General features: G+C 33.8%; 1 protein-coding gene across 2 annotated transcripts in view; it reads left to right on the top strand.

Annotated features, from left to right (window-relative positions):
- HNRNPLL (heterogeneous nuclear ribonucleoprotein L like) overlaps positions 1-23,321 on the top strand; it is a 50,950-nt gene that overhangs the window by 10,042 nt on the left and 17,587 nt on the right. The window contains exons 2-6 of one of the 2 annotated variants that reach the window (XM_074286621.1): positions 9,328-9,446; positions 15,710-15,947; positions 20,283-20,368; positions 21,887-21,983; positions 22,071-22,143. In XM_074286621.1, the coding sequence (XP_074142722.1) occupies positions 9,328-9,446; positions 15,710-15,947; positions 20,283-20,368; positions 21,887-21,983; positions 22,071-22,143 (613 nt within the window). Of the gene's footprint in view, positions 1-9,327; positions 9,447-15,709; positions 15,948-20,282; positions 20,389-21,886; positions 21,984-22,070; positions 22,144-23,321 lie in introns of both variants that reach the window. The other variant, XM_074286620.1, reaches the window with a different exon arrangement.

Here is a 23,321-nt window from a genome sequence, read left to right as displayed (position 1 = left end):
TTAGAGTTGAAGACATTTAAAAAATTCATTTGTTTCAGTTGTGTCCCATTCTTTGTGACCCAATTTGGGGTTTTCTTGGCAGAGAAATATACTGGAATAATTCACCATTTCCTTCTCCAGCCTATTTTATAGATGAGGAATTGAGGAAAACAGGGTTAAGTGACTTGCCTAAAATCACATGGGGACCAGATTTGAACTCAGGAAGATGTACTTTATCGACTATGCCATTTACCTGACCTGGAAGAGGCTTTTAAAAGGTCCATCCTTAATCTTATATAACTGAAGTTAGAGGCTCAGACAGTCCAAAATTATATCTCTCTTCAGTTTCTAAGCTGGGGATTCTCAGATTGCTGAAGAGTTGGGAGGAGATAACAGAACTTAAAATTTGTCATAGAAGAGGCATATTTCAAAAGAGTTTAAGTAACTGGTTGGGACTAGTTTACTGAATATCTACATTCAATAAGGATCTTCTGTGGGAAAAAAATGATTAGAGGAGGTAGTTTTCCCACAAGCCTGGGAGCAAATCTAATATAGTGTCCCGTAACTTTCCTAAAAGAACTTAGAATCAATTGAGAAGATGCATTTTTCCAGTATGCTGGTAGCTTTGGAGTGTAGAATTTCAATCAACTGAACAATCAGTGATCATTTATATAGGCCTCCCTGAATTGTCCAGCATATGTTGAGCGCAAAGGACAGGTTAGTAGGATGAATGAGAAAGATCCCTATCCACAGGGAACTTACAGTTGAGTGGGAAAATAGTTACAATAAATAATTCTAAGACAAGAAAGATTATGGGGAATGTACTATTGTTGGGTGATAATCATCCAAATCTGGCCTGACAAACTAGCTGTGTAACCCTTGGCAAGTCACTTAATTGTTTGCCTTGGTTTCCTCATCTGTAAAATGAACTGGAGAAGGAATTAGCAAACCACTCCAGTATCTTTGCCAAGAAAATCCCAGATGAGTTTATGATGAGTCAGATATGACTGAAAAATGACTCAGCAATCACAGATATCAAGTGCTATGAGCACCATATTTCAAACATGTATAGGCAACCTAAAGAGTGTCTACAAGAGGGTGGACCAGCATAGGGAAAGGAGAGACAGACTACATGAGGGTCAGTTGAAGACCTGGGTATGATTAGCAGGGAGAAGAGAAGACCTAAAGAGAACTTGTAGATGTTCTTAATAAGTATTTGAGAATGTTTCTTGGAAAGGGTATTGAACTTGTTCTATTTGGTCCTAGTGTAGAACTAGAAGCAACAATGGTTGGAAGTTGCAAAGGCTAATTATTCTAGACTTACAATGGGGAAGAAAGCAAAACAAGCTTAAACAGGCAGAGCTGTTCAAAAAAAGGGAGACAGGAGATCCTGGTTCATCAGAGGAAGCATGATTGTTGGGCTCTTATAGAGAGAATTATTGAATAGATGTGGATTAGAAATAGATGATCTCTAAGATTCTGTGATCAAGTACTATTCTGTGACTGAGTTTGTGTCCTTTGTTGTTGTCATCTTCAGATGAGGTTAAAAAAATGTACAGAAATGGGATGGATTCCTCTCCCTTGTTCTCAGATTCTCAGATGCCACTTTCTAGATTCCATTTAAAAATCTTATTGATATTCTTCAAAAAAAAAAAAAACAAAAACAAAACACAAAAAACCCCCACTAACTCCAATATTGTGATATCTCTCAGACTCCCCTTTTAATAGACTTATCCCTTATAACAAACATATATAGTCAAGCAAAATAAATTTGTACATTAGCTTATCTCCAAAAATATGTGAATCATTGTCCTCATCTAGTTATGAAGCAGATGAGGCAGGAGATGACCTTCAGGGTCATGTTCTAAATTTAATGATCATTCACTATAAGAATTCTGAAGTTATTTAATATTTTCCTTTATAGTATTGTGCTCATTCTTCAAGTTATCCTCTTGGTTCTGCTTGTTTTACGTTTTATTAGAATTCTTCATTTCTGTTATTTTTTACAAGTTCAATAATATTCCATTATATTCATATACCATAATTTATTTCGTCATTCACTACTTGATGACCATTTACTTGTTTCCAGTTTTTTTTTACCCCTTGCCCCAAAATACTGCTGTAAACATTTTTGTGAACTTGACCCTTTCCTGCTTTCTTTTTACCTTTTTGTAATATTTGCCTAGTGTTGCAGGGTCAAAGGATGTGTACAGTTAATGACTTTAGGGACATAATTTTAGTTTCCCAGAATGGTTGGACCTATTTATAGCTTTTGCATTGTTGCATTAGCATACTTGTTGTCCAACAGCCCCTTCATTGATTGTCATTGTTTTTTGTCTCCTTTGTTCTCCTCCAACTTATAGATATGAAATAAAATTAAATGAAATCTCAAAGCTGTTTTAATTTGTTGTTGTTTTTTTGTTAATAGTGATTTAGATTTTTTTCTTACTTATGGTGTTGTATATAGAGAACTAGCCTCTAGGTCAGTATGATCTGGATTTGAGTTTACTGCTGACATATACTGGCACTTAATCTCCTAGTGATCATAGGCAATTTTGAAAGACTATAAGATGTAAAGAAGGAAGGGACTGATCATAATGGGAGGGAAATTCCTCACTTGGGAATTCCCTTTGCCAATGAAATCACAGATCTAGTCATCATTTCTGTCCCTTCATACTATTGTTATTAGCTTCCTTTTTTTTTTTTTTTTTTTTTTAAAGGAAAAATACCTTTCATATCTTTAACAACGTTTCTTTGAGGAAATGGCTCTTGTTCTTAAATCTTTCTGTGAATTTCCTATGGATCTTCACAAATAGACTTTTATCATCAGAGATATCTACTGTGGGAATTTTTTCTCAAGTAGTTGATTCTTGTTCTACTGATTTTGTTTATGCAAAATCCTTTTAATTTTATGGAATTAGAATTGCCTGTTTTATTGATTGCCCCTATTCTTTGTTTTGTTAAGAATTCTTTCCTTACCATAGTTATGGAAAACACCTCTTTCCATTCCTATCTTTCTAGTGTTGATCAGTACTAATTTTTAAAAAATAAATGACCTTTTAAATTAGGTCATAAATCCATTTGATATATGCCGCAAGATGCTAGCTATTTTTTTACCTTTTTTCTCATCAATTCTTTTGAAATAAGAAGTCTTTATCATAGTTGTTGGCCTATGTGGGTTTATCAGACTCTAAGCAATATTCTTTGGATTTTGTTATCCAAATTCTTCCATTGATCAAATTTTCAATTTTAACTGGTACTAAAAATGTTGATGGTTATTGTTTTATGATATACTTTGTACTATGGTAGTATCAGACTCCTTTATTCTTACTTTTAAAAATTATTTTACTTGAAGTCCTTAACTTTTTGTTCCTTTGGTTTAATTTTGATATGATTTTGTCTAGTCTTGCTTTCTAATTGGTGTTGCACTGAATGTCTGAATTAGAGATGCCCTCTTGGTCTGAATTTTACATATAGGCTTTTGTTTCCAGTTTTGAATCTGGGCAACACAGCTGCAGGCTTTCTCCTGATCTGAGTTCTAGTAGAGAACTGCTGTCAGTGTGCTGAGAGAGACTAGTGACCCAACTTTAGCCCTATCTCTGATTCATGTCTTGGCCTCAGTATTTAACTGCAACATCTTTCCAGTTCTAGACTCTCTTCCTTGTTACAGAGCACTAGACTCCAGAATCATTACATAGATAAGCAGGCTCCCCTTAGTGACTTCAATGTCAGGGTAACACAGCAGCTTTCAAGTGCTGGCCAATGCTTGTTCCCTCTGCCTTGTACCTGGCCTGTGAACCTTCTGTATTGATCTTCTGGGCTGCATACCTTTCTGTACCCAAAGATTGTGGCAGTCTCCTTGTAATTATCTGGGCTTTATTGTCACCATTTGATCTGTTGTTCTTTCTTACTCCTCACTCCTTACCAAGGCTGACTCCTACTTGTTCAAGGGATGGTTTTCCATCTCATCTTTTCCAACATACTGCACCTTCCATCATCCTTACTCTTTCACTCATTTTCAATCTCTTTCTACTGTTTTTTTTCCTGCTGTTTACAAATATGCCCATGTATCTCCCATTCTGAAAAAAACTCATTTCATCTTCCCATCTCCATTATCAACCAACCCTTTATAATTAAACTCTTGAAAAAGAGATTGTTTATAATGGGTGCATCCACTTTTTTTTCTTTTTAGTCTCTTCTTACTCCTTAAAATCTGGCTTCCTACCCTATTTCACCAAAACTACACTCTCTAGAATTCCTAATGATCTTTTAGTTGTCATATCAGGCGACCTCTTACCCATTTTCCTTGACCTTTCAGCAACCTTTAGCATTGTTGATCACTCTTTCCTTGATACTCTTTTTCTCTCCAAGGTTTTTGGGACATCACACTCTCCTGGTTCTCCTCTGACTATTCTTCTCTGTCCCTTTTGCAGGATCTTTCTCCATCTGTGCCTTCTAATTACAAGTGCCCTTTAGGGTTCTGTCTTGGGCCGTCCTCCTGGCATCTACTCTTCTATTTCACTTGGTGATTTTATAAGTTCCTGTGGATATAATTACCATCTTTATGCTGCTGATTTTCAAACCTGCCTTTTGTGCTACTCTGTTCAGTAGACATCTTAAATTCAACATTTTCAAAATAATTCCTTTCTTCTTAACAAACTCCTCCCCTCCCCCATCACTGTAGAGGGCAAGATGGCCCTTCCAGTACGTTAGGCTCACATTCTTGGAATCATTTTGGACTTATGGCTATTTCTCACTCCCCAGATCTAAACTATTGCCCAGAGCTCTTATTTTCACTTTTGCAAAATTTTTCAATTAAGCTCTCTTTTCTCTTCTGACTGTTAATACACTAGTACAAGTCCTCATTACCTCATCCCTGGATTATTGCAATAGCTTGCTGGTAGGTCTGTCTGCCTCAGGTTTTTCCTCTGTCTCCCCATCCTAAATTCAGCTATCAAATGATTTTCCTAAAAGGTCATTTGGATCAAGTCAACTCTTCCATTGGCTTCCTATTAACCTTCAGGAGCAAATACCAAATGCTTTCTTTGGCATCAAGATCTTGTTAGCCATTTCCTATCTTTCCAGTTATTAATACTCCTTCCCCTTTACACTTGGATCTAGTAATACTGGCCCTCTGGCTGTTACATAAACAAGACAACTTCCCTTAGTTCTGGACTTTTTTTTCTGACTGTCCCCTATGCCTGAAATGCTCTCTGTCCTTGATTCCAACTATTTGCTTCCTTTAAGTCCTAACAGGATGCCTTCTCCAACCTTTCTTAATTCCAGTGTCTTCCTTTTGTTCATTTATCCTGTCTAAAGCTTGCATTGTATGTGCTTCTTTACATGTTATCTCCTATTTTAGACTGTGAGGGCAGAGACTGTCTTTTGCCTCTTTTTGTATTCTCAGCACTTAGCACAGTGCCTGGCACAAAGAAGATGCTTAATAAATTTTTGTTAATTGATTCCTTAATTTTTTTTCTACAGTGGTTTTATACAAAATAACCCATCTACCTACTCTGTTACTTAGTGTTTATAATATTCTTTACCTAAATGCTGTTTCCTCTCCTGAGAGGAGAAAATGAGCCTCATTATCTCTTCTCTGGAACCAGTTTAATAATTGCAATTAATTGCTTTGGTTAACTTTTAGTGTTTTCATTTTTATGTGTATATATATATATATATATATATATATATATATATATATATATACACATATACATAAATATTTTTGTTTTATTTCTCTTTGCAATAGTTAATACAAATCTTCTAGTGTTTTTCTGAATTTCTTATATTTTTATGGAACAATAATACTTTGACATTCCTTTATCATAATATAATCATTCTTCAGTTGACTTTTTCTTTTTTTTTTTTTGCTATCATAAAACTTTATTAAATACCACTTAGTTTTCTGATGTATTATCTTATAAAATCTAGCTTATGCTACCTTCTAAAAGATACTTTTAAAATTATATCTGCTAATGGATCCTCTTTGCCCTTTCCCTCTTCCTCAATTATCTTGTATTACTTTGTATATACTTAGCAACAGTCCTCGACACATAATAAGTACATAATAAATGTTTATTGACATGTACTTAAATTTGTATGTTTCTCTCATAGAACAACATATAGTAGTCAATTAATGGATTGTTTATCTCATTTTCCTAACTAGATGATAAATTTTTTGAAAGCATGACCATGTCTTTTTAAAAAAAGTCAATTCCAAATACTCTCCCTCTCCCCTACAGTTCATAATATTTATTAAATAATTATTTGTTGATTTATTGATGCAATCAGTCATCTGGTTTGGAGAGGGGGGTGTATCTTACAGCAGGGCAAATGGCAAGATGCTCAGGGTACATGGCTACATGGCATATGGTACACTTCATGGTCTACTTCAGACAGGTAAATTTCATTCTACTAATTCTAACCACTAAACTCAGTTGAGTGGATTCACTCTCTCAGGGTAGGTGGGTCATGATGTTCTAAGTGAGGAGTAGGAAACAATGGAAGAACAAATAGTAAGATACCTATAGTATGATTAAATAAATGTTTTGGACTTTCCTGTTTTTGATCTTGAAGAATATGCCCAAAGGTTAAAGGACTTTTTTTTCCCCCTGAGGCAATTGGTATTAAGTGACTTTCCCAGAGTCACACTGCTAAGAAGTGTTAAGTGTCTGAGGTTGGATTTAAACGCAGGTCTTCTGGACTTAAGGCACCATCTAGCTGTCCCCTTTTTAGTCACTTATAATTCCTAATTGTTTTCCAAAACAGTCGAACCAGTTCACAATTTTACCAACAGTATATTAGTATTCTTTTCTTTTCTGTAAATATTATATATCTTCTATAACCTTTCCTACACTGATTATTTATCTTTAATCATCTTTGCCAATTTGATGGGTATGAACTGATATCTCAGAGTTGTTTTACTTTGCATTTTTATTAGTGATTTATAGCATTTTTAATATGGTCATTGATATTTAGCAATTTTTAAACTATCCTATTACTATTTATCCATAGGGGAAAGAGTTGTTGATCTTATATTTGTGTCAGTTCCATATTATTTATGTAAATGATATGATATTATATATTATCAGACTTTTATCAGTAATGAAAAGTGAGACCAAATATTAATTCTGCTCCCACATTTTCCACCTGTACCAACTTAATTCAGGCTTTTATTAACAATTTCCTGGACTATTGTAATAACTTGTGAATTGACTTCCCTTTTATTTTCTCCATTCTTAGTACATTCTCCATATACCTGCTCAAGTAATTGGTGTTCCTAAAGCCTATGTCTGAATATGTCATTTTCTTGCTAGAGTTTGGAGATTTACTAACAGTCTATTGCCTCTATGATAAGATACTCTGTTTGGCATTTAGACTCTTTCACAGTGTGCTGTTGGCCTACATTTTTAGTCATATTACTCATTATTTTGCACATAGTCTAATCCAGCAAGGCTGATCTCTGTCATGTTTCTTCTATACAACATTATATTTCCCATTCTCCTTGCCTTTCACAGGTTGTCTTCATTCCTGGAATGTCCTATTCTCTTAGAATCCTAGCTCCCTTCATATTTCAACTTAAATGAAATGTTTTACTTGAAGTCTTTTCTGATGCTCTTCTCTCCATCTGCTAGTACCTATACAGAAAATACTTTGTAATTTTTGTTTTGTTTTTATTTATGCACGTTCCCCCTGATAGAATTTAAGTTTCCTGAAGGGATTTTTTTTCTTTGTGTCTATAATGCCTGGCACATAATCAGTGTGCTATTACTTTTGCTTCTGGTTCTTTTCTACACAATTTCACAGGCTTACTTTGCTATTTTTAAACCAGTACCATGTTGTTTTATGACTACTGATTTATATAATTGAGATTTTGTAGTTCCAAATATTTTTTTTAACGGACAATACATCAGTGCAAAGGAAGATCATTGCAGTGATCAGCAATAGGTATCATCTAGAAAATGAGGTGGAACCATAAAAAAGAGACTAGAATTTATTAAACATTTATTATTATTAAGCAGAAAGGAGAGAGATTGGTGTCCCAGCTAAGGGGAAAGGTGTGTGAGTAAGAGAAAGCAGATGTGAATGTGCAGTTGATTAGAACAGGAGGAAGGTTCATGTAATGGAATAATTTGAGATACAGTAGGCAGATTTGATAGTGTTTATTTCCTGGGTATTATCATACTTTCTTATAATCTCCCTCATAGTTTCATTAGAACCATCTGTTTTTAAAGCATTTTTTTTTTTTCACAGATCTGGTTTCAACTATGTATTGTTGATCAGGTTTTTTTTTTTTTTTTTTTTTTTTTAAACTCCCAAAGTTCTAATTTCTCAACCTGTAGAATGACCAGCTGGAGTAATTTTGCTATTAGGGTCCTTTCCAGTTCTAGTTCGTATAATTTAGTTTACATTCAGCATTCCGTATTTATATTTAAGTAGTTTATGTTCAAAGATCCATAATATCCCATTTAAGGGAAGGATATTATTTTCTAGAGGAATCAACCAGAAGAATTAGAGGTTGTGTGCTGTGGTATAAAGAGCATTGAATTGAGAATAAGAACCTAGACCTAGATTGCTAATTTGTGTAGCTGTGGGCAAATCATTTATCCTATAAATGCTTCATATCTTTCCATTTCCTTCTTTCCCCTCTAAATCTAAGTTTCCTTCTATATAAAATGAGAAGTTTAAACTAGATAATCTTTTTTTTAAGGTTTCTAGCTCAAAGACTTTCCATTGACTCATAAGTTTGAGTTTTTAATACTCATCAGGAAAGACAGAAACATGAATTATAAATTGTCCTGCAAATTGGTCCCTACGTGAACTATTCCCATATTGTAATGGAAGCAGATTAATCCCTAGTTAATTGATTAATGATAATGAGAAATCCATTACTATCATAGGAGAAAAACAACTGAAAGTATGTCATCATCTTGAGTGGTATGTTATTGCTTAATTAATGCTATCTGGGACAAAAATGGAATTTTTGGTACTAAAGGCTATTTAGAATTAGAATTTTGAGGGGAAACAGGATGAAGGTAAAATAGTGAGATGTAATCTCTAGAGATAATGTCCTAATATCAAAATATCTATTTGAAATATAGTACCTGTGATTCTCTGAAAGCAGAGTTGAATTCTAAAGTAATTTTGTTTTGCTTTTAAGTTGAGATAATGTTATTGAGAACTTTAAAAAACCTAATGTTTGATTGAATAATTTTCTCTTAAGTAATCTTATTAATTCTTCAATTGGGAGTATGATTTAAGTTTTTAAAAACAAAATTTAATTTATAAAAGTATGGTAATTAGATTTTAAAAGATATAATGAGAAATTTATTTTTCCTTTGCTAGGAGGCAGGTGGAAGTCATCATAAAGTTTCTGTTTCTCCTGTTGTTCATGTTCGAGGGCTGTGTGAATCAGTGGTGGAAGCAGACCTTGTGGAGGCTCTTGAAAAATTTGGAACAATATGGTATGTACAATTGACAATAACTTCAAATAAGTTGAATTATTGGGAGAGGTATGTAGTGCCTTAATATAATAGATAAGCTTGAATGTGACTTAATTTTCAAATCCTTTAAATTAGTATTTGTGGGGTTTTAGTATACTTTGCTTTCCCTCTGAAAGTAGGCATATTTCATGTGGGGAGCATAGATTTAGAGCTGGAAAGGATATGAAGGACCAAGACTTAAAATACCTTAAAGTTGAAAGGGACTGCAGAGGCCAAGTAGCCTTACTTTAACTGAGCAAGAGTCCCTTTTATAGAATATCTTGTAAGTAGTCATCCAATCTATCTTGTAAGTAGTCATCCAATCCAGCCTTTGCTTGAAGACCTTCAATGGACGCTACTGGTAGGAAAAGAATCAGACTGGGGCAGCCCATTCCACTCTTCAGAAGCTTTAATTTTTAGGAAGCTTTTTCTTAAATGAAGATTAAATTTGCCTCTTTGCAATTTCCACTTGTTGTTCTTAGTTCCTAGTTTTGGGAAGAAGAACAAGTTTAGCCCTCTTTCCACTGCAGGACTTTTCAAAACTTGAAGACAGCTATCATGTTCCACCTAAGTTTTCTAGAATAATTTTCCTTAGTTCCTTCAATTAATCCTCATATCACTTGAATTTGCCTTTTTCCTTACCTGAGTTCCTTTGGATACATTCTAAGTTAACAGTGTCCTTTCTAAAATGTTCCTATTTTTCATCTGATCAAAACAGAATACAGAAATACTTTATTTACCCTCATCTTAGACATTGCACATCTTTTAATACATTCTCAGATTACATTATATTTCTTGGTCACCACACCATCTGGTTGACTTGTGCTAAGTTTGCAGTCCATGAAAACTTCTCTGTCTTTTAAAATAAATTTATATATAACTGTGCCTTCCTCCTTTTGTACTTGTGAAGTTGACTTTTTTGGAGCTAACTATAGGACTTTTGGGGGGTTGGAAGTTACATAATAATTAGGTGTTATCTTTAATCCCTAGGGGGGAAAAACCATTATAAATGAAAGAAAAACTGAACTCCAATTGATTATCTACCCTGATGGGCATGGGCTATAAAAAATCAATTTTGGTAAATTAACTTATAGGAAATTCTTAATCTTCCATAGGACTTTTAAAAAAGAATGGAAAAATAGTATTTATTTTTTTCAAATGTGAAACTTTGCTTAAGGCTTTTATAATCTTTCCCCCATCACTGAAAAATGAATTTGGTTAGGAAAAGATGTTTGTATTTTTAAAAATCCATTAAAAACTGATACTCAAGTTAGTTTCTAGTGCTGTTTTTACTTTAGTATATTTTAGTTCCTCAGCCTTTTTTCTTCTTTTTATACATAGATCATTAAAAAATTAAGTATGTTCTTTCTTACCTCTTCTTTCTTAATGGGAAAAAAAAGGAAAACAAATCCTTGTAACAAATAGATATGATCAAGCATGGTCAAGCAAAGTCCCATGTTGGCTATATACAAGCATATTGTCTCATTCTGTAATTTGAGTTCATCATCTCTGTCAGGAGGTGGGTACCATTCTTCAGTATTTTGGAACTGTAATTATTCATGATATTGATTAGCACTCTTACGTCTTTAAAAATTATTTCTTTGTAATGCTTTATAAATTGATCTCCAGTCATATAGTTTATACATTTTTCAATTTCTATGAAACTAGCCCTTTTATAATTTTTTATGACATATAGTATTTGTTCTATTATATTTATAGACTAGAATTTGTTTAGTCATTCCCCACTTGGTAGAAACCAAACATTTGGTTTCTAATTCTTCATTACCACAAAAAAAGCTGTTACAAATATTTATATGTATGGGTTCATCTCTCTTTCATGTCTTTTGGGGGTATAGACTTTTGACCTCTAGATCAGAGGATAAGCACAAATTAGTAACTTTTGGGTGATAGTTCTAAATGGCTTTCCAGAATGATTGTACCCAGTCTAGAGCTTCACTAGCAGTGTATTGATGTGCTTTGCTTTCTTGCAGTCACCCCAACATTTGTAATTTTTTACATCTATTTCTATTAAATTTCATAATAGATTAGGCTCGGTATTCTAGCTTGTCAAGATTTTTTGGAATTCTGATTTATTTCAATTATCTTTGCCAGCTTTTTATCATCTGCTAACATTATAAGCATTTCATTTATGCCTTTATTCAAATTAACTGATAGAAAAATAAAACAACATAGAGCCAAGCATGTATTCCTAGGTCATTCCATTGGAGATGATCTTCTAAGCTGACATCAGTTTGTTGATGATTATGCTTTGAGTCTTTCCATTGAAACAGTTCTGAATCCATTTAATTATACTATCATCTTGATCATATCTTCACCTTTCCACAAGAATATCACAAAAAAATTTATTGAATTATTGGTTAAAATCTAAACTTTTTCTACACCTGTCTTTTGAATTTGCTTATGTTATCAAATAACGAACATGAGATCTGTCTAGCATAGCCTCTTCTTGAAGATATATGGTGGCTCTCTAGATCACTATTTCATTTTCTAAATGTTCACTAAGTATCAGCTTAATGTTTCAGAATTTTTCTAGGTATTCCAAGAGTAAAATTTACTAGATTATAGTTTATACACTCCTCCCATCCCAATTTTAGAGAATTGGGATTTTTTTTCTCTTCTATTCCCACTATATATCTTTCTAGTCCTGCACAGCTTTTCAAATATCTCTGACAATGCCTTGATAATCACATTTGTCAATTTTTTCCGTATATTAGATTTTAGTTCATTTAGACCAGGAATTTGGAAAAATCATCCAGCCAGTCTTCTCATTTTATAGATTAGCAATCTGAGCTCCAAAGATGTCACATGACTTGTTTAAAGTCACATAATAAGTTGCAGAGCTCATTACTAATTTATGTATATTTTTATGTATATTATAAATTGGCATAGATTTAAAAAAAAACCCTGGCATGTAAGGATTATTTGCTTAGGAAGGTATCAAGCATTAGGTTTGTAGAATTTTAAATCCTATGATGGTGATTTCAAAGATGTGAAAATATTTATGTGTTCAAGGCAGAGTACTAGAGTTGCACATCATGAGAGTTGAGGAGTTAGTGAACTGTGAAAAGCTAGAAGATAACTTAGAGGCCATCTTGTCTGTCCCTCTCATTCTGCAGATGAATAAACTGAGGCCCAGAGAAGTTAAATGACTTGCTCAGTCACAGACTAGATTTCAACCCAGGTTCTCTGACCACATAATCTTCTCAACTGTAGCAGCCATCTCCTTGATGAGTCATCATTCATTTTGGTGTAGATTATATATAACCATTTTTCAATCTTCAGTCCCTGGCTCTCTCTCCTATTGTAGTATAGTTTAGATAGAACCAGAAGGCTCTTGGGAACTATTTTCTGGTCCTGGTTTTGTAACTTAATAGGTACATAACTCTGGGCAAAACATTTAACCTAAATGACCCTTATTTTCCTTCTTTTTAGAATAGGAGCAATAATACTTTTAAATTTCACGCAACTGTTTTGAGGAAAGTGTTCTGTGAATGATAAAGTGCATTAGAACAGTGGGTTTTTGTCAAAAGATTCACTTTCTGGACCTCAGTTTCTTCATCTGTAAAATAAGAAGATTGAATTATATTTCTTCTAGGGTCCCCTTACTTTTAAATTTATCTTTTAATCTATATATCTATGTTTCTCTATATACTGTTCCAAACTCTATTCCAAACTGCATAATAAATTATTTTTAATACCTATGTGTCACTATTCTTAATGTAGTCAATTGAAATTCAAGTTGATTAAATTTGTGTGGTGTTTTTTTTTTTTTTTTTTTTTTTTGACAAAACCATTATTTCCTAGTTTGTAGACACTGGGGATCTAAACCAAGCTGTAAACAGTATTTGATATTATAATAGCCTATTGTAATTCACAGAACACTTTATGTACATTATCATTTGAAAACCCTGAGATATAGATGCTATTTTTATCCCTTTTTACAATTGAGGAGATAGTAGCTCAAAGAAGGTAAGGGACTTGCCTAGGTTCACAGCTAATGAGTGCTCAGAAGGTATCTAGCAATAAAAGGTGCCTCTGAAGGAAGTGGCAAAATAGAATTAGGTTAAGCCTTTTATTGTACAACCTTATGGAAGTTGAATACCTGAGAAAATGTTATTCCCTTCTCTACCTCTACTGCAAAACTATTATAGTTCTGTCTCTGTACTGTTGGTTCATATTGAAACCAAAGAAAGCCAAGGGCAATTTTCTCATGTTTGATATATTGAAATAGGTGCCAGGAGGTTTGTGTTAGTTAGACCTTTTGGAATTCAGATAGAGTATTTTCTTAGAGAGGTAGAATTGTTCCGTAGTTGAAATAGCTACTTGAGGCTGTTCTGAGAAGACTCTAGATGAAAGCAGATTTGTGGTCATTGCAGATAGTAGACTTGAATATAAGTAGAATGGAAACATCCTTCCTAGAAGGCAAGGATGAGTTTTCTTTTCATCAGGACTTACATTGTACTGATATTCTGGCATTAATAAGTTCTTTTTTGAGTTGAAACATTTTGTTGGTGTCGAATTGTGTGGGAATAAATTGGCCAACATATTGATAGTGCATTCTCAGTAAGTAAAACACATTTCTCTCCTCCTTAGTATCTGAACCTTTCTTTGTATCTTTTTATAATTAAGAAATATTAGGATTGTTGTTCAAAAATGAGATCTTGGGAAAATTATATGTGAAAACTTTGAAAACAAATCAAATTTGATATTAGAATGATTGTAACATCCATGAAATGTAGGATGCTAGAAGAGCAGAACCAATTGTTGTTCAATGCTAGGTAATTGCAGAGCCATTTGGAGGGAAATATCCATCTGTTTTGTGTATAACTAATTATATCAAATTCTTCCATCTGAACATCAGTCAGGAAGTATCTGTTGAGAGAATTTAGAGTTCTGCCCTTAAGATAGTTGTACACTTGGGTACAAGACGCATATTAAATAGAATAAACCAGCATAATAAAGAGCTAAACTGTATGATACGAAAAAACATACTCTAAATTGTTATATTTCTGACAATAAGAAGATTCATTCTTCTACTTAAAAGCAGACTTTTTTTACAGTTGTTTATGTCAGTTTAAATCTATGTGTCTTATATTTTGGTTATTTCTAGTCTGAGTAATAGAAATACCAAGAACAAATTGTAATAGGGCCTATATAGAATTCATCCTGTAGCCTTTTATTGTCCAGAGAAGCGAAGGATGTTATTTGTATTTATTACCATTATGGCAGGATATTATAGGGTATAAAATCAATCCAGAGAGGTAGGAGTAGGAGATTAGTTTCTCTTTTTTTCTTGACAGAGCTCTGACTCTTATAAAATTCTTGTACACTCTTCCTTTTTGAAGGCTCTACCTTTCTAGAAATTAGTCTTTTAGTTTCTTCCTTGTATTCTGCCTTTATGTTTAGTTACTTTTAGTTAGTATTGCCTCACTTTCTCCAAATTCCATTATGTGGATGTGATTTTTTGTTGTTTTTTTTTTTAAGTGGGAGGCCAGAGTAAGTTTAGGACTTCATTCTTGGCATGTAAGCACTTAATAAATATTATTATTGTTGATATTGACACTGGAGTCAGAATAACTGAGTTCAGATTATGCCCTGACAGGAACTTTGTGATATTGGGCAAGTCCCTGTCTGTAGAGAAATGGAACTGACTTTTTAGCTTCATTTCTAGACCTGTCCTTCTGTGAAAGCCTTTTTTTCTAGAGATATGTAGGGGACTGTGGGTTCTTGAAAGCTTTACTAGCAGAGAATACAAACTGGAAAGTGCTGCTGATGTAGAAAGTTTTGGAGTATGAGATTGGTAAAGGATTTTATGTTTATTGTACAAGGATACATCTGACCTTGGAAAAGATTATCACCACAGGTTGGCTGCAGGGTGATGAATATTTCAGCTACAGCAAATCTGAAAGACAACTTCCTAAATTGTAAAAGTGTTGTGGTATATTGGTAGAAAGAATACACACACTAATGAAATCAGAGACCCTTAAAGTATTGATTGGAATCATCAGTTAATATAATAAAGGAAATTTAAAAAAATCTTTTTGCCCTTGTCCCTTGGTTGCTTGGAGTGATATCGGGATATTCTGATAACCTGATAGTATTGAATAAAAATGGTCGAGGCTGATCTGATGTTTTACTGAAGAAAAACTGTTAATACTTGTTCTGACTATAAAAAGGCTGGACACTACATATGAACTAATGTTATTCTTTTTTTTTAAAACTAGCTATGTGATGATGATGCCATTTAAACGCCAGGCTCTAGTGGAATTTGAAAACATAGATAGTGCCAAAGAGTGTGTTACCTTTGCTGCTGATGAACCAGTTTATATAGCTGGCCAACAAGCCTTTTTCAACTACTCCACAAGTAAAAGGATCACTCGGCCAGGAAATACTGATGATCCATCGGGGGGCAACAAGGTTCTTCTTTTATCTATTCAGAACCCCCTCTACCCAATCACAGTGGTATGTACATATGTATGTGTATATGTGTCTGTATGTTTTCAACATCACAAATCTTACTGATACATGCTTCTGGATTTTTAAGCTGTTTTTTAAAGTGAGGATGTAAAGTGAGGATGTTTATATGATTGTAAGATTAAAAAAAAATGTATCCTAATTATAAGCATGTGCACTCAGTAGGCAGGAACAACTTAGGTAAATAAAACAATTCGTTTTATTATTATTGTTATGTAAATGTAAATGTTATTGATCATCACTGTTTTCAATTCTGTTCCTGAGAATAAGGAAGGTCAGGGAATGTGAGGCAGAAAATACTTTGAAGTCTATCTCAGACTTTATGAGGGAAGAATTTCACAGTGAAATAGGCAGAATATTTGCTCAGGACAGTCACACATTTTGCCATGTTGAAATTTGAAGATGATTTAAACATCTTGTTAAAATCATTTAAAAACTAATTTTATTAAAAATTTTAAATTTTATTTTAAAATTTAAAATTTTATTTTCTTGTTTTCTTCTAATTCACCTGAATTTTCATTGAAGTCTAAGAAATAAGCTTTTTGTTCTTCGGTGTTCATAAAATTAGAATTTTTATAAGGACAGTATTCATATTGTTAACGTATTAGTTGTAAATCATTCATATTATAAATAATACTAGCAGGTAGCATTAATGTAACTTTATACACTTTCATTTTATTCTCAGTCTTTCTGGTACATAGGTACATATACCCATTATATATAATGGATTATACCCATTTTCAAGGTGAGAAAACAGAGGTATCAGAGCTTAAAAAGTGACTTGCCAGGTTTACATAGCTAATAAATGTTTAAAATCAGGTCTGACTTTGAGTATTCTTATTCCAGATATAGTACACTGTATCATCTGGTTTTTGTACATTAAATTTAAAAAAAAAATGTTTAAAAACAAGCAAGTGAAAGAAATATGAGTTTGAGTAGTTTAATATACAGAAAGGAAAGTGAAAGTTAATACAGCTCTATTCCTTAAATCTCAGGAGTTGATGGTAATTCACTTCATGTCAGTATTTAATCAAGTTTAATCAAAACATCACAGAATTATTGATTTGGCACTAGACTCTGCTGAGGTAACTACATTTAGGGTCATTATTTTCCCTGAGTAGGATCTTTTCTTCTACTAGATAATGAATAAGTTTCATTGTGTGGTAGTTGGAGGAATGACTATGATCCAACTTAGTCATTTTCTGTATGACAGCTTGTAATTTCTAGGCTTTGCTTCTTGAGAATACCATAGAATCACATTTTTTTTAGTAAAACAATTGTTTCTTGACTTAAATGTTTGTGAAGTTAATACATTATAAAGAATGTTTGAAAAATTTAAACATGTACTGGTGCATTATATTATAAAACCATATATTGAATAAGAATTATCATAGATTTAATTATTCTCTATACAAATGAATCCCAGGCTCTCTTCTAACATCTTGTCTTTCATCTCTAACTGCTTGTTGATATCTCATAATAGATATCCATAGACTTCTTAAATTCAATATGTTTAAAATTGTGCTCATTTTACACTCCCCCAATCCCAAATCTCTGCTTCTTTCTAACTCCCTTATTGATGTGAAAGCATCACAGTCTTTCCTAGTCATCCAGATCACAGTCTCAGTGTCACCCCGGACTCAGTGCTTCTCTCATCTCTTCATATCTCACCTCTTTCCAAGGGCCGTCGATTCTGCCCTCACAATGATCTCTCATGTACAGCTCCATCTCTGCTTTGGCTCCTCCATTACTTGGGTATGGGCCTTCATTTTCTCATCATCGTTACCATCAGGGATCATTTATTCAGGGTCTGCTGTGGGACAGGCATTGTGCTAAGTGCTAGGATTAAAGAAAGGCAAAAAAAGAGTCACTGCTGTCAAGGAGTTCACATTCTAATGGTAGAGACAATGTGTCAGCAACTCTGAATTATAAGATGGAGACAGTGTAAATGGGAAGGAATCTCAGAGGGAAGGCACTAGAGGTAGAGGGGAGGAAGCAGAAGGGAGAGAAGAAAAGGTGCTTCTGATTTATCAGAGACATGGAGCCAGGTTTCCGTGATTATGATAAGCCAAAATGATCGTGAGAGGAAAGTGTTTAATATGAAGGAGATTGTTATAAAATACAAGAAAAGAGTAAAGATAGAACAACTTGGGAGGGCATTGGAGTAAGGTAGTGCTAGCAATGGAAGGCAGGATAGACTGGATAAATCCCAGGAATTCTGAGTAGAGGATAGTTGCTAGCCATAGGAAAAATTGTCACACTCAGGAATAATGATTGTTGAGCCTTAATCCTCTACCTAGGTTTATTTGACTAATATTTCCTGATGTCAGAGTTACCACTGTTGTTCAGGAGCATCTGGATGAGCTCTCTCTCTCTCATTTTGTCAGCTCTTTTCTTCAATAAATTTCTCAGAACTATTCTGATTGCTGGATAGTGATGTAAGAGCTTGACTTAAATAGTTTATATTAAAGTAATTTTAAGGTTAACTTTGTACATTCATTCTTCACAGATATGGAAATCTACTAGGATCCTGTATGTCTCGTGTAAGGATTTGCTATTCTTGTGTAACGATTCCCTTCTGAAAGTAAAGTGAAACATGGGAAAACAGAGAATTAGTTCAAATTAGGTTCTTTGCAAAATTGCTTTCAGAATTAAAGGAAAGGATATTTTACAGTAGTTATTCTTTGATTTTATGTAACTTTAGGCACTGCTGTCCCATGTATAGGACATACCATCTCCTCTCTCTCTCTCTCTCTCTCTCTCTCTCTCTCTCTCTCTCTCTCTGTCTCTCTCTCTCTGTCTCTGTCTCTCTGTCTCTCTCTCTCTGTCTCTCTCTCTCTCTCTCTCTCTCTCTCTCTCTCTCTCTCTCTCTCTCTCTGTCTCTCTCTCTCTCTCTCTCTCTCTCTCTCTGTCTCTCTCTCTCTCACACACACACACACACACACACACACGACACACACCCCAGGCTATCCCTAGGTCTAGGGCTAGAATTCTTTCCTTCCTTACAACTTTTGGAATCGCTGGTTCCCTTTAAGCAGTGGAAGAAAGAGACCTTTCCAGAGTTCCTCCAATTTTTAGTATTCCCATCCTCCAGACACTCTGTTAATCTATGTACACACGATCTTCTAAAAGGCAAGCACTGCTTAGGGTTTGTCTTTGTGTCTCTAGTGCTGATTACATATGTGCTTAATAAATACTGGTTGATTTGTTGAACAATGGGTTGGGGTAGGTCATACCTCATTATCATCAAAGAAATCATTTTGATTGCCAACTACCATCTCCCACAGTGATGATTAAAGCTTCAGCAGTTCTCAGGCATACAAAGGAGACCAAGAGAAGAATAAGTAGGTACTATGTTTGCCAAGTTTACAAATCTGTTGTAATAATGAGTTTGGTGCTACATATCCAATCTTAAGGGATATGATCTCTTACATACCACAACTTTTGCTTATCTTTTTTGTGTCTGGGGTATAGTTAGTAGACACTGTAAGCAATTGGTAGTTTATCTTCCTGAGTAATTAAACAAAGATAAAATATCATTCTACATCATCATACTTTATTCTTATAATTCTCAATAACATGTCAGTGGACACACATTATTTTACTACCTGTCCTTTGTACATGGTGACCCTGTTGACATACTATTTATAACATGCTTTTAAACTTTTCCAACAGTTATGGTAGATTTGCATTCTGTCTATCTTCAGCTCTTGTAACAAAGGCCATGTGTTTGCAGACTATGTGGTCAGGATTATCAGGTCAGTCTGTAGCCATGATATAAAACTAAGTCCATTTATCTACCTGAAGCTCAAATCAGGGATGAATTCTTAAGGGTGGAAGTACCATGAATACAGCAGTTTGAAAAATTTATAGTCCTTATCTTCACAGAGTTGATATTTTGAAGAAGACATAAGTGGACAAACACATAGCATACTTGACATTTTTTTCTGTCCAACATTTATTGCTTTAATTTTGTTTGAGAGAAATACCCATTTGGATCTCATGTTCTTATTAGTTATGTGTCCTTATTGCCTATACTTTATTTTCTTCTAACAGTATTTTTAGATGTATATACTATCTTTTGAAAATATCTGGAATGATAAGAAACATGGTCATATTTGTATTTAGGGAGATTTTTGTTTATCAGATTCATGTAACAAATTTAAAATACTTTTGTAATTTAGAAATTTGGTGTTCCAGGTATTGTCAGTAGTACTGGTTTTATTATTTTTAAGGGGAGCATACTAATTCCTTTTAATGTAATAATTAACTGAATTTTACAATGTGAATAATTTGCTAAAAGCTTCTTTTTTTCTTTCTTAGGATGTTTTATATACAGTGTGCAATCCTGTTGGAAAAGTGCAACGGATTGTCATATTTAAGAGAAATGGAATACAAGCAATGGTTGAATATCCTTTATTTCATATTTGTACTCATTTGGGATTATGAATGTAAAATCATAGTATTACTTTCTTTAGCACTTTATAATGAAGCCCTGTTATATTTTAAGATTTTACTTCTTTTGAGTTCTAATAGGATGAATTTCTTTTTATAATTATTAGATAATGTGTATACTATACCCTTAAAGTTCACTATAAATTAATTTCAAGTCACAATTTTAAGAAACTTGATTGGGAGGCCTTTGGAAGAATAGAAAACAACCTGCTAATAAAAGTTATACAGCATTAAATTATTGAGCAGTCTGTTTTGTGGCAAGGGTTTCTTACCATCTCACAGGATTATTGTGACAATTTAGTAATGTGTCAAGTACTTCACAAATCTTAAAGCTCTGTATCAGTGTAAATTATTGTTTGTTTTTTTTTTAGGTCTTTGTTAATTCTCTTAGGCTTTTACAATTGTCTCCCACCTAGCTCCCTGCCTTTAGTCATTTTTTCTCCATTATAACCTTCACACCATTTGCTAAGGTATTCTTAACGTATAGGTCTGTGTCACACTGCTGTTCTCAGTGGCTTCCATTGTTTATCTAATAAAGTGTGGATTTTTGACTTAAAAACTTGAGGCACACCACAGTTTTGTTCCCAAACTGCTTTAACATGCTTGTCTCATATTACTTCCCTTTATACTTTGGGGTAGAACACCATTTCTAGATGTCATCCTGCTCTAATTTCCTTATCACAGTTTGAGTTGATTTGGTTCTGTGTCTATTGGTGTATCGCTTATGCCCAGAATGGCCTCATCTTTTCCTCTTTTCCCCTCAGATTTGAAATCCTTCCCTTTCAAGACAAATATAAATTTAATTTCTTTCCTTTCCTTCAAATTAAGTAGTTTCTCTATCCTTAGTGCCGTGATACTTTAATAAATGATTGTTAATCCTGTAGATGGAGTATACATTTGGAATATGAGAAATATAAGCATATTGTAATCCTATATATTTTGCTGAGACAGTTGAGGTTAAATGACTTGCCCAGGGTCACACAGCTAAGAAGCTTTAAGTGTTTGAGACCAGATTTGAACTCAGGTCCTCCTGACTAGGCTAGTCCTTTATCCATTGCACCATCTAACTGCCCCTGTAATTCATACATTTTTAAAAACAATCTTTTGGTTGTTTTTCCTTCAGTATTTTCTTCTGGAAACTATGCTTTAAGTATTGAATAAGATTTTAGAAACTTGTCAATTAGTTACAGATTTTATCTGTGTAGTATTTATTATGGCCATGCAATTCTATAGATGCTTTTGTTGATGATTTTTGTTAGAATTAGAAGAACTAGTTGGGAAATTAGGTTGTTTCCTTTGCATTTTGGGACTTCATACATTAAAATCAGCAACAAAAACTTCACTTTAAATCTTTTATAGCCTCTTTTGCTTATACACTTCTCATACATGTAAAGTTTCAGATTTTGTTCTCTTTTTCCAGAAAAGGAAAACAAATAAATCTATGTTGAACAAATTTCCTTAATAAAACTTATGTTTGAATCAGTCCTTTGTGCCCAGAAAGCTAAAGCAGCACTAAATGGAGCAGATATATATGCTGGATGTTGTACACTAAAAATTGAATATGCGAGGGTATGTATTTTTTAGTTCTGTGTTCTTCAAAGCAGTTTTTATGTTTTAGCCTCATGCTTTTGACTTATTGTCATTTAATCTCAACAGCCAACTCGCCTAAATGTTATTAGGAACGACAATGACAGTTGGGACTACACAAAACCATACTTGGGAAGGCGAGGTAGGTGTTTGTGTATTATAAAATGTAAATGTGTATGCTGGCATTTTTATATGCAGTTAGTTTTCTTTTTCTTGCAATGAACTAATTAGTTCATATGAGGTCTTGTTGGTGAATGCATTGTTTCAAAAGGCCATGATGTAATCGTGGAGAAATTAACATTGAACATTAGCGCCCCCTCCTGATGTGTACTGAGCTATCATGTAGTTCAACAAGGAGCCCCCACATGCAGGCACGCCCGCAGTTCCAGGACTTGCATTTCTCCAAGCAGCTCTCACTCTTTGGAGGAGAGGAAACTGATTCAGAATATTCCTTACAAACTTGCACACTGCTTCTCTATGGAAAGGACTTTCCCCCCAAGCTGGACAAGGCATTAAGAAGGATAGAGGACTCCAGCAGGCTGACTCTACACTTCATCATGCACAACATCGGCATCAGCAAAAAGCCCTCTGAAAAAACTCAGACTTGCAATTCACCTTGACTGCATACTGCATGCAACACCACCACCAGTTTTTAAAGGAGGACACTTAACAGTACTTCAGACTTGCATGGGATGAATACCATGATAGACTGTGCCCATTTATTCAATTGTATGTATATTGATCTACTCTCCCTTAAGGTTGTAGTTGTAGAAGTTAACATTTCATTAAAGGAAAGTCTATAAAATGCAGTTTATCTACAATGTTGTAAATGATTTTGCACATTACTGTAACTAGTTCTTTATAGTTTAAATTAAAATTGTTATATAGTTAATGATCAGGATTAATTTACCCAAAGGCCTTGGGTTGGGAGAGGGGTGGATAATATTTCATGAGTCCACACAGGTATATTAAAAGTAAAAGGAATAGGAAGGTGTCCATTTGGTGCAATTACATTACTTTTACTGGTATAATCTTAACTGTGGACATTACATCAGGGATTAATTCTCACACAGTAATTAAAAATATGCATCATTTGTTTAAAAAGAGACAATTTGCTGTGTAGATTGCATTTTGTAAAGTGGCTGTTCATAAAAGTTGTCACTTTCTGTAACAATTCTTAGGCATTATTTATGTATAAGTTGTGTAATTTTTAGAAATTTGAGAGATTGAAAGCAACGTGTCTATTTAAGGTAGAATATATTTAAACTATAGATAAACATGAAAACAAAATCTTTAATTCATCTGAGATGCATATTCAGC

The sequence above is a fragment of the Sminthopsis crassicaudata genome, chromosome 2 (genome assembly GCF_048593235.1).
Source record: "Sminthopsis crassicaudata isolate SCR6 chromosome 2, ASM4859323v1, whole genome shotgun sequence".
NCBI classification, from domain to species: domain Eukaryota; kingdom Metazoa; phylum Chordata; class Mammalia; order Dasyuromorphia; family Dasyuridae; genus Sminthopsis; species Sminthopsis crassicaudata.
This window is presented reverse-complemented; position numbering and strand designations above follow the sequence as displayed.